We start from the raw sequence: 12659 nt of genomic DNA on the forward strand, positions 1-12659 counted from the left end.
TGTCCTGGTGCCAAGTGCACATATGGACACCCTTATGTTTGAACATGGTGTTTGTTATGGACAATCCGTGACGAGCACAAAAGTCCAATAACAAAACACCACTCGGGTTTAGATCCGGGCGACCATTCTTCCCAATCACGCCTCTCCAGTCCATTCATCCAAAAAAATGGAAATGTCAGTTTTCTACTAATTATAGTGTAATATGTACAAATTTCAAAAAATAAAAATAAAAAAATGGGTTATACTTGTACAGTCATGTTCTCTTGATGGCTTAGGAAAATGTACAGAATATTATTTGAAAAAATAGATCATATTAATAATTGAAACATGCTGTATTAAAAAAAATCTATATTTTGCTGTAATTAATAAGTTTCTCATACGTTCCATTCTTTCAAAAAAATTGAAATGTCAGTTTTCTACTAATTATAGTGTAATATGTACAAATTTCTAAAAAAAAATAAAAAATGTGTTGTACTTGCACAGCGCTTTTCTCCCTTTTTTTAAATACCTCAAAGTGCTTTGACACTATTTCCACATTCACACACATTCACACACTGATGGTGGGAGCTGCCATGCAAGGCGCTAACCAGATCCTATCAGGAGCAAGGGTGACGTGTCTTGCTCCAGGACACAACGGACGTGACTAGGATGGAAGTAGGTGGGGATTGAACCAAGAACCAAGAACCCAGGGCCACTCCCCCCACCGCGCCACGCCGTTACAATATTAGTTAGTACAATATCTTCGGTGAAGAGGCTGACCTACCAGAGGGAGTTTTTTTTCCTCACCTGGGAGACTAATTTGGTGAGGTTGGAGAAAGTACGGCGAGGACATGGCAGAGGATGCACGCTGGCCCGGGGGCAATAATGACCGACAGGACACGGTCCTCCCTTCCCTGCTAAGACACGGGAAAAAACAAGGTTATTATTCTCGACGGTTGGAGATCCTAAATGCGTGGGACATGTCTGCCAAGGACGCTCGGTCACCTGCAGCCTGTAAGACCGGGCGGGGGGAGGTGTTTCCACGCCAGCAGTAATATCCCTCCTGACACGCTCCACTGACCGCTGTGGCGTTTGTGGAGGAGCAGTAATGGCCGACGTCACATTGCTTGCACTGGGACACGGACCAGTATCCTGGGTCAGGGCCGTATGTTCCCGGTGGACAGCTTCTTACGTCATAGCCGGTTCTTTCCGGGCAGTAGAACCCTGCAACACAAACGCACAGAACCGTACTTATGATGGATGATCACAATTTGATACGGGGAAATGTATTAACGAGGGGCTTGAACGCTTAACGAGCCTGTGGAAAGGCGGAGCCGGCGAAGGAGCAGCGAGGCAGGGCATGTTGGAGCCCGGCCCAAGATGGCGGCAAGGAGGCAGAGAATATGAGCGAGCGACGCCGCGAGCAAGATCAGGTGTGTGGATCGCACACCGGGACACAATTAATGTATCTCCTAACGATGTATGAAAGGGGAGAAGGAGGAGAGAACGAGGAGAAAGGAGTTGGAGAGCCTGCAGCAGTGGACAAAGAGCGGAAGCGAGAGAGAGCAAGACGCGGCCAACTGAAGAGCGACACGGAGGAGCAAGCAGTGGAAGCGAGGACGGCGCAAAATACTTCCTTTATTTGAAAAAATAAACAAGAGTCAAACTTGAACAAGCATGTCCTTCCTTGGTGGTCCATGGAACCCGCACGACGACAGCGTGAGTCGTCCACATCAAGTTAAAGTAAAGTTAAAGTACCCATGATTGTCACACACACACTAGGTGTGGTGAAATGCATCCCCTGCTTTTGACCCATCCCCTTGTTCACCCCCTGGGGGGTGAGGGGATTAGTGAGCAGCAACGGTGGCCACGCCCGGGAATCATGTTCAATGATTAAACCCCCAATTCCAACCCTTGATGCTGAGTGCCAAGCAGAGAGGTAACGGGTCACATTTTTCATAGTCTTTGGTACGACTCGGCCGGGGTTCGAACGCACAACCTGCCGATCTCAGGGCGGACACGCTAACCACTTGACCACTGAGTAGGTAAAAAAGCCAAAGAAAAACAAGCCAGGAGAAGAAACGTATGTATTAAGTACCACCACCTTGTACTGGGAAAACTGGGTCAATTATGTCACGTCCCATAAGCCTGATTTTATTTTCTCGAATTAGTGATTGTGCAGTTTTAAAAAAACATTATTTTTTACATTATTTTATTTTATTTCTGATTATTTTTAATATTAATTTATTATTATTGTTATCATTATTATTTGTATTTTTTATTTGTAAATGTCCCTCTGCCGTGAGGGCTGTCCTGAGTCCGATAGTTTGAATGCACTCTTTTTATTTTGCCACAACTGTCTGGATTGCTTTTCAGCATTATATCAATAGGACTTTTCAGTCCAGCGTGTCTCTACTTTGTCCTCTATTGTCACTATTGTCTCCCTCTCTCTTTTTCCAACTCCCACTCAAAACCTAACCACGCGTCTCGTACCGGCTGCTGCTAATTAAGGCGACAGGTGATTAGATAACAAGGCCCACCTGGGCCATCTACTCATCTGTTGCTGTCTTCGAGGCTGTTCCTTGCACACCCTGTCTCGCTGCAGGCCCGCAGGCCATACCCCCCCTACATAATAATTATTACTTTGTTTGGTTTTCTTGCTGTGTTTTTTTAGTTGTGATATAAACAAAAAAAATGTTTGACATTTAGGGCAGACAATAGAAGTATGGTGTGTGTAGATATGGTGTAATGGATGGGAATGTCTGATGCTGGATGTCAATAAATATTAAATAAATAATAAAAAAGTACCACCTCATTTGGTGCAATTCCGACTCTAGGGTTATCGTCACATGTTCCTCTTTGCCATTGCTGGCATCAATATGTGATGGCTTTTGGGGGAAAGTCAAAGAAAAAAAAAACCTAATAGACCTGTTTGAGTGATTCAACCTGAAATGTTGTGTGACCCTGTGCGACATAAGTGACATTCAATTTTAAAGATGTCAGTTGGACCAACACACTAGCTCAGGGGTGTCCAAGCATTTTCCAGACATGGCCGCATACGGAGAAAAAAAAAGAATGTGGGAGTTACTTTGATACATTTTGTTTATTAAAGACACTAAAACCAACACAATGGAAGTTAATCAATATATGGTGAACTATCTGATCAAAATATCCACATATAGCTTTGTATTAGAGCTGAAAGTATAATCAAACCTCCTTGAGATATTTAATTTCTTCTTTGAATTGTTATTTCCTAATTGTATTATTATTATTCTGTCAACTAAAATATTCTTGAGGGCTTAAAAAAAACTCAAACTTCCAATGTCCTGCAGGAAATGTGTGCATATTTTCACCATGGAAATAAATCCTCAAAAACCATTTGCAGTATAAAATTAAACAATTAAAAATAACTGTATTTACGATTCTCAAATCAGGAGTAAATTATCCTCCAGACCCTGAAGATTGAAAAAAAAAAACACAGTTTGGGATTTGTGAACCCTTCAGTCCAGGAATATTCAACTACACTGTTTTGGGGGGCCACAGTTCCAGAAAGCAAAGGCCTTGGGGGCTGCACTTCTCTCTCTACATTTAGTGTTATTTATTATATTCTGGACAACTAGCATCTATTACAGTAGACATTTGATTTGGGTCAATTTATTTGTGTCACGTTTAAAAGAGTGCGCTGCTGTTTTTGAAGAACATTCTTTGAAAAAGCGAATCAAGGACCATCTCCATGAAATCATTAAGTTTTTAGGAATCTGCTGCATCAAATGTGAGCCTCCCACGGTCAGCCTTGCCACTGACAGTTTGTTTGTGTTTTAGTTTTTCCTCTGTGTGTTTAGTATTTCCTGTCCTTAGTTCCTGTCAGCACTCTTATTTTGGTTCAGCTTACTGTTTGTCTCCCTGAGTGCTTTGTTTCCCCTTAGCTGCGGCTGATTTGCACCTGGCCACACCTGGTGTCAATCAGCCCGGCCCTATTTGTACCTGCTTTGTCTTCCAGTCAGTGCTGGATTATTGATTTGTCGATGTCACTTCTTGTCGCTCTTGTCATGTATTATCGCTCCTTTCGTGTCGTACCTTGTCGTGTCTTTGCAGCGTAGCGGTAAGCTATATTCGTTTGATGTTTGTAGCTTACTGTTTTTTGTTCGCTGCTCCCAGTTTGTTTTTTCATTTTACAAGTACAACTTCTGTTTCCTGCTCGATTCTTGCTAGCTTCAATGTTAAGTTCCTTTTTGTTTTCTAGCTCCCATGCTAGCTCCCTTAGTTTGTTATCCGCGCACGTGCGTGCTTTTTGTTTGTACCCTTCGTTTGTTTTTTGTCTTTGTGTTTTAAATTAAATCATGTTTTCCTGCAAAATGCCTCCCTACTTCTCTGCATCTTGGGGTTCATCAACAACAAACTCTGACACTCACAAGTTCTATGATTGCTAGAAAGGGTAAAATGTCAATTTAAAGGTCTGTCAAAGTGTTTACTTTGGTCCAGGTTCCTCTATACAACAGGAGCACTCTCATGTTTTTAGGAATTTGCTGCAAAAATATTTGCTTCCCAAGTTTTAAACTGATTTCTGGCGCTGGCATTGAATCATTCCTAGGCCAGATTTGGAACCAGGCAGTTGAACAGCCCTGCTTCAGTCTATCTATGTTAATGAAATCATATTTATAATTGTATTATTTTATATATATCTGGCTTGCTCTGGGATGCATTGTTTCAGCTGTGCATAACTGGAACATGTTATGTTAAACAAATAGCAAAAGGAACTGCATGATCAGATTATTATGGATATAATTATGTATTTAATATATAGAATATAAATATTGTCTAGTCAACAACTTAAGACAATGTTATTGTTTTTTCGCATACTTTTTTACACGGACATGTGGATCTGATTACACGCGCAAAGATTGAGATACATATTTGCACATTTTTTCCCCACAAAATTACTTAAATAAGAAGGCTACTTGTCAATTTTTTAGTTGGAAAGAAAAGAAATATCATTTGACGAGTGTTGAAGTCTCTAGTCAGCAGGGGTGAACAATAACAACAACAACAATAACAGCTTATTTTTCAGCTATTGATTGCATAGCAGTCCTATGTTAGCATTCAACCTTTGGCACCCCAGAGAACTGCAGATGCGGTATTGAATGCTGTCATGAGGGACAATACAAGATTCTACCAGGCTGCTTGAAAATAGAGGCTGACCTGCCAGTGCCACAGGTCACCTCAACATCACTCAGCTGGAAAAAAAACAACAAATTATAGCAGGCTATACCGCTCATGGCCACTAGGGAGGAGTGCATATATCTATCTGGAGATCAGCGTGATTTGCTGGGGTGTAAAACATACTCAATAACTATAAGAATGAGGACAATTGGGCAAAAGAAGGGCAAAACAAAGATATATACAGGTATATCCAACCATCCATCCATTTCCACCGCTTGTCCCTCTCGGGGTTGTGTGGGGTGCTGGAGCCTATCCCAGCTGCATTCAGGCGGAAGGCAGCGTACACCCTGGACAAGATGCCACCTCGTCACAGGGCCAACACAGATAGACGGACATTATTCACACTAACATTCACACACTAGGGACCATTTAGTGTTGCCAATCAACCTATCCCCAGGTGCATGTCTTTGGAGGTGGGAGGAAGCCGGAGTACCCGGAGGGAACCCACGAAGTCACGGGAGAACAAGTAAACTCCACACAGAAAAACCCAGAGCCCGGGGATCAAACCCAGGAGAATATAAATTAAAAAAAAAAAAAAAAAATATATATATATATATACACATATATACATACATATATGTATATATATATATGCATACATCTATATATATATATATATATATATATATATACACATCTATATATATATATATATACATATATATATATATATATATATATATATATATATATATATATATATATATATATATATATATATATATATATATGTGTATATGTACACAAGTATATACAAATACATGTATACATATATACATACATACATATACATATATATATATATATACATACATACATACATACACACATATATATTTATTTATAATCTATATATTAGATATATTTATGATATATATATATATATATATATATATATATATATATATATACACACTCACGCACGCACACACACACACACACCCTATACATGTATAAAAGTGCAATACAAGTACATATTATTACAATAATATAATGGATATATAATTAATAGTTATTGTTCAACTCCTACCTTGTTTACTTTCATGATTACCTCCTGAAGGTTTTTGAATAAGTCAGAAATATCAAGCAGCTAAAATGCGCCAAACATGGATAAGTGTGGAGAGTGTTTTGCATTTACTCATCATCCCTGGTAAAAGATTTTGTATAGGTGTAATTTGTATTTATTTTTTTTGTTTGTGGATTGGATGTTCAATGACCAGGTTATGTTTCTGTGGCCATGTTTGTTTATTTTTGGTGCTGGTTGATTGTTTTTTCTACACCATGACTAAGGAAGGTTGTTTAGACTGGATAACTAAAGTGAATGCTGTGCTGTGCAAACAAGTATATTTAAAGGTTGAGTAATTTTCATTGGCCGCAAGATGATGATAATATAGCAGCTACTGTACCCCTGGTTATTTGTATATGATAAGAATACACGACATGTTGTACACCAATTCAAAGACCTCTGCGGGTCGTACTTCGGACACCCTTGCACTATGGTTTGGGCACGCTATGCTTCTTATGGCTTTACAAACCTGCAGGGCAGAGCTGCAAGGAGCCAGTCACGCAGTACCAGCCTGGCAGACAGGCCTCGCACTCAGTGGCATGTGTTACAGCAACATAAGTCCCTGGTTCACAAGGTATGGGGTCAGCGGTTCCTTCAGGGCAGTAGGAACCCTCAGGACAAGATCCCCCTGTGACTCCCTGAGCGGGAGAAGGTGTGACAGCCCCACCGAGACAATAATACCTACATAAAAACAGACAATTAAGGAAACATATGAGTACATAAAAAAGGAATAGGTAAGAAACTGCACCCGCCACTGCAGCGTCCTGTAGGAGCAGTAAGGCCAGTAGAGTCACAATAAAATCCTCCATGACAGGTCTGACAGTCCTCCAGTCTGTGCAGGCCTGAGCTGTTGGACCACGTTCCTTTGGGACAAACCAAAGGAGCCGTTGTGCCTTTAAAAAAAAAAAAAAAAGCAATTACATTTTGGCACCACGAGACATGCATATATTTGTTTGACCCAATAAGCTAAATGCATACATTGTACGCTACACAAGGTTAAAAAAAAGGGCAACCAAGTAAATGACTTACACGCCATATTAGGCAGCTCAAGACCCGCACTGAGTGAGCAAGTGTGCACATTCATCTGTAGAAAGCTGTGGCATTAAAAGTTACAAGATAGATGTTGTCAGAAAATACTTGAGGCCACTCCATGGTAATTAGGATGAATAAACCATGGCCGCCTTAGAGTAGAAGGAAATAGTGGAATGCTAACAACCTCACACGGCACGCGCTTGCTTATATTAGCCTTTAAGACCAGCTGCATTGCATTTAATGGCCCTGAAACTGTAATTAAAATTGTTTGGAATGGCACTAAAAAAGTGTCAGGCTCCACAGTTCAGCTACCGTACTGAGGTTTAGTGTGAAACTAAACAAGATTTTATTTGTGGCCCCATTTTTGTCTTTAAGATTACTTGTTATTATTAGTAATAACCTGAATGGATCCAGACCCCACTCTAAACTTAACCTTAACACACCACATAAACACATTCTTTGTGTTAACGTGCACAAAACAAATAAAATATCGACTTGGTTTCAAGTAACACATGTAGTAACCTTAAATTACCCACAACATTGTTTAATGTTGTTTATTTTAAGTGAATTTTTGTTGTTGATTTTTTGTTGTTGTAGCTGACAAATTTAATATGAAGAATGCCAATTGTAATAACACATGATACAAATCATAATAATATAAGATAATATTCATTTTATATATATATATATATATATATATATATATATATATATATATGCACCTGGGGATAGGTTGATTGGCAACACTAAATTGGCCCTAGTGTGTGAATGTGAGTGTGATTGTTGTCTGTCTATCTGTGTTGGCCCTGTGATGAGGTGGCGACTTGTCCAGGGTGTACCCCGCCTTCCGCCCGATTGTAGCTGAGATAGGCGCCAGCGCCCCCCGCGACCCCAAAAGGGAATAAGCGGTAGAAAATGGATGGATATATAAAACACAAATACATATATACATACAGTATGTGTATGCATATATATATATATATACATAAAGTATAAATATACATTATATATACATATATAAATACATGAGTATATATATATATACCATATGTATATACAAACATATATATATACATACAAACATACATATATACGTATATATATATATATATTTATTTATATATATATATATATATATATATATATACATACAAACATACATATATACGTATATATATGCGTATATATATATATATATTTTTATATATATATATATATGCATATATATATACATATACATATATATACATACATATATATACACATATATACATATATATACACACACATATATATACACATATATATATACACAGATACACATATACATACATATATATATATACACATATATATACATACATACATACACACACATTGATATATATACATACATACATACACACATATATATATATACACACACACATTTTACATTTTCTACCACTTGTGTTGGGTTGCGGGGGGTCACTGAAGCCTATCTCAGCTGCAATTGGGCAGAAGGCGGTGTATACCCTGGACAAGCCCTATATATATATGACGCATCTGTTTTGGATTTAAATAAGGTTCCTTCAATGTGCCACAATTAGCTCATGTTATTCTATTCTGTGTTATATGTCTTTTATGTTGCACAATTTCACCAAGAAAAATTCCTAGATTGGGAACCCGTTCTCAAACAATGGCAATAAAAAACTATTCTGATTCTGATTATGCGCAAAAATTAAACTTAAACATACTTTAGTCGTCATCCTGGTTTACCAAATGTTAGTGCTTTGTGTGAATGCATAACTGTGAGCTTTGATGACAATACAACATCTGTGTTATGTCAAGAGTAAAGTGTTAGATGCTGAGCTTTCCGTTTCCAGAAGAAAAAAACAAATTGCATTTTTGCAAAAGGGCGTAGGTTATTTTAGACATTCTTTGTTTGATTCAAACAACCTATCTATGGATAGTAGACAGCAAAATTGATTTATATCTTAACTTTTATGATGTTGTCTGTTATAAATGAAAGAAAAACTGAAAGAAAAACCTCCTTAAATCTTTACAAAATCTCAGGCAGTGATCAAGTGGCCCTTTAAAAACCACATAGAGTGTTTATGCCCTGACCATACTGCAAAATAAGACTCTAGATACTGTTTTTAATGCATTATGAGAGATGAAGAAAGTCACCCGTGGGGCAGTAATGACCAGGCGGACACAAAGAACCAGAGAGGCCCTCTACTGGAGTTGGAGAGGATGCCCCAGCATTGCACCAATAACCAGCAAGGCATGGTCCTGTCGGAAGTAGAAAACCATCACATTGTAAATACCACATAAAGCAATCAAATACAAACCCCGTTTCCATATGAGTTGGGAAATGGTATTAGATGTAAATATAAACGGAATACAATGATTTGCAAATCCTTTTCAACCCACATTCAGTTGAATATGCTACAAAGACAACATATTTGATGTTCAAACTCATATATTTTATATATTTTTTTCAAATAATAATTAACTTAGAGAAGCTGTTGTAACACATGCTGAATGTGGCTTGGCATTGTCTTGCTGAAATAAGCAGGGGCGTCCATGAAAAAGACGGCGCTTAGATGGCAGCTAATGTTGTTCCAAAACCTGTATGTGCCTTTCAGCATTAATGGTGCCTTCACAGATGTGTAAGTTACCCATGCCTTGGGCACTAATGCACCCCCATACCATCACAGATGCTGGCTTTTGAAATGTGCGTCGATAACAGTCTGTATGGTTCTCTTCCCCTTTGGCCCGGATGACACAATGTTGAATATTTCCAAAAACAATTTGAAATGTGGACACTTTTCCACTTTGCACCAGTCCATCTTAGATGACCTCGGGCCCAGAGAAGCCGGCGGCGTTTCTGGATGTTGTTGATAAATGGCTTTCGCTTTGCATAGTAAAGCTTTAACTTGCACTTACAGATGTAGCAACAAACTGTATTTAGTGACAGTGGTTTTCTGAAGTGTTCCTGAGCCATGTGGTGATATCCTTTAGAGATTGATGTTGTTTTCTGAGGGATCGAAGGTCACGGTCATTCAATGTTGGTTTCCGGCCATGCCGCTTACCTGGAGTGATTTCTCCAGATTCTCTGAACCTTTTGATGATATTATGGAGCGTAGATGTTGAAATCCCTAAATTTCTTGCAATTTCACTTTGAGAAATGTTGTTCTTTAAACTGTTTGACTATTTGCTCACACAGTTGTGGACAAAGGGGTGTACCTCGCCCCATCCTTTCTTGTGAAAGACTGAGCATTTTTTGGGAAGCTGTTTTTATACCCAATCATGGCACCCACCTGTTCCCAATTAGCCTGCACACCTGTGGGATGTTCCAAATAAGTGTTTGATGAGCATTCCTCAACTTTATCAGTATTTATTGACACCTTTCCCAACTTCTTTGTCACGTGTTGCTGGCATTAAAGTCTAAAGTTAATGATTAATTGCAAAAATAAAAAGGTTCATCAGTTTGAACATCAAATATGTTGTCTTTGTAGCATTTTTAACTGAATATGGGTGGAAAAGGATTTGCAAATCATTGTATTCTGTTTATATTTACATTTAACACAATTTCCCAACTCATATGGAAACGGGGTTTGTACATACAAAGACTTTTCTTGATCAAACCTGCAGGCTCAGAAAGTCCTAGGGAAGGACAGTACTGTCCACTCGGACATGGCTCACAGGCCAGAAGGCTGTCTGCGTGCTGTCTTGGATTGAATGAGCCTACAGGGCAAGGGTGCTGCTGGGGCGCGCTTGTGCCTGCAGGGCAGTAATGCCCTTTTGGGCACGGCCTCTGCAAGGCGCCAATGGCTGGATCCAGTTGGAGATCACAGAAATAACCTTGGTGCAAAAGAGAAGGAATCAAGATAGGAAAACAACTTTCACTTTGCAGCGATAAAATAGTATGTTTTTCTTTGTCCTACCTGCCTCACAGGTAACACAGGCGGATTGTTTTTCCCTGTTCTGGTAGGTTCCTAGTGGGCACGGCTCTGGAGCTGCACTGCCCGTTAAGCAAAAATGACCAGGTGGACATGGCAGAGCTTTCGAAACGATCTGACCAGTTGGGCACCAATAACCTGTAAAGGTGAAAGGATGAACATTGCAAGATAACGGAGGCTTTTGGAGATGTTCTCAGAATTCATCAATCAATCAATGTTTACTTATATAGCCCTAAATCACTAGTGTCTCAAAGGGCTGCACAAACCACTACGACATCCTCGGTAGGCCCACATAAGGGCAAGGAAAACTCACACCCAGTGGGACATCGGTGACAATGATGACTATGAGAACCTTGGAGAGGAGGAAAGCAATGGATGTCGAGCGGGTCTAACATGATACTGTGAAAGTTCAATCCATAATGGATCCAACACAGTCGCGAGAGTCCAGTCCTAAGCGGATCCAACACAGCAGCGAGAGACCCGTTCACAGCGGAGCCAGCAGGAAACCATCCCAAGCGGAGGCGGATCAGCAGCGCAGAGATGTCCCCAGCCGATACACAGGCAAGCAGTACATGGCCACCGGATCGGACCGGACCCCCTCCACGAGGGAGAGTGGGACATAAGTGAAAAAGAAAAGAAACGGCAGATCAACTGGTCTAAAAAGGGAGTCTATTTAAAGGCTTGAGTATACAAATGAGTTTTAAAGTGAGACTTAAATGAGGTGGCATCTCGAACTGTTATCGGGAGGGCATTCCAGGGTACTGAAGCCCGAAATGAAAACGCTCTATAGCCCGCAGACTTTTTTTGGGCTTTGGGAATCACTAATAAGCCAGAGTCCTTTGAAGGCAGATTTCTTGCCGGGACATATGGTACAATACAATCAGCAAGATAGGATGGAGCTAGACCGTGTAGTATTTTATACGTAAGTAGTAAAACCTTAAAGTCACATCTTAAGTGCACAGGAAGCCAGTGCAGGTGAGCCAGTATAGGTATATATGTATGTATATATGTATATAAAGGTATATACAGTACAGGTATATATGTATGTATATATGTATATAAAGGTATATACAGTACAGGCGTAATGTGATCAAACTTTCTTGTTCTTGTCAAAAGTCTAGCAGCCGCATTTTGTACCAACTGTAATCTTTTAATGCTAGACATGGGGAGACCCGAAAATAATACGTTACAGTAATCGAGATGAGGCGTAACACAATTATAATGAACACAATTCATAAATGCACAAACCTTCATCACAGGGCCCAGTTGGTGCACTGAGACCCGGTGCACGGCAGTAGAACCCTGCAGGGCAAGGCTGACAGTCGGACTCGGTGGTCAAGCCAGGCACTGGTGAAAAAGTGCCGGCAGGACATAACTCCGGTTCTCCCGAGCCTTCAACTGAACAGTGAGAGATG

The 12659-nt window shown here is 39.8% G+C and overlaps 2 protein-coding genes across 2 annotated transcripts in view; both read right to left on the reverse strand.

Moving 5' to 3' along the window:
• Positions 1-922: 922 nt before the first annotated feature.
• On the reverse strand, positions 923-9611 carry LOC133537327 (multiple epidermal growth factor-like domains protein 11). The gene is made up of 4 exons (XM_061878359.1): positions 9467-9611; positions 7014-7158; positions 6735-6946; positions 923-1203 (listed from the first exon to the last, which is right to left on the reverse strand). The coding sequence occupies exons 1-4, from the start codon at positions 9609-9611 to the stop codon at positions 923-925; spliced, it is 783 nt and encodes a 260-aa protein (XP_061734343.1).
• Positions 9612-10924: 1313 nt separating this feature from the next.
• LOC133537328 (neurogenic locus notch homolog protein 3-like) overlaps positions 10925-12659 on the reverse strand; it is a 90249-nt gene continuing 88514 nt past the window's right edge. Inside the window, exons 34-37 of the mRNA XM_061878360.1 lie at positions 12493-12642; positions 11230-11382; positions 11034-11146; positions 10925-10948 (exon numbers count right to left, since the gene is read on the reverse strand). Of these exons, the coding sequence (XP_061734344.1) occupies positions 10925-10948; positions 11034-11146; positions 11230-11382; positions 12493-12642 (440 nt within the window). The remainder of the gene's footprint in view (positions 10949-11033; positions 11147-11229; positions 11383-12492; positions 12643-12659) is intronic.

Source organism: Nerophis ophidion, linkage group LG18, assembly GCF_033978795.1.
Source record: "Nerophis ophidion isolate RoL-2023_Sa linkage group LG18, RoL_Noph_v1.0, whole genome shotgun sequence".
Classification (NCBI taxonomy): domain Eukaryota; kingdom Metazoa; phylum Chordata; class Actinopteri; order Syngnathiformes; family Syngnathidae; genus Nerophis; species Nerophis ophidion.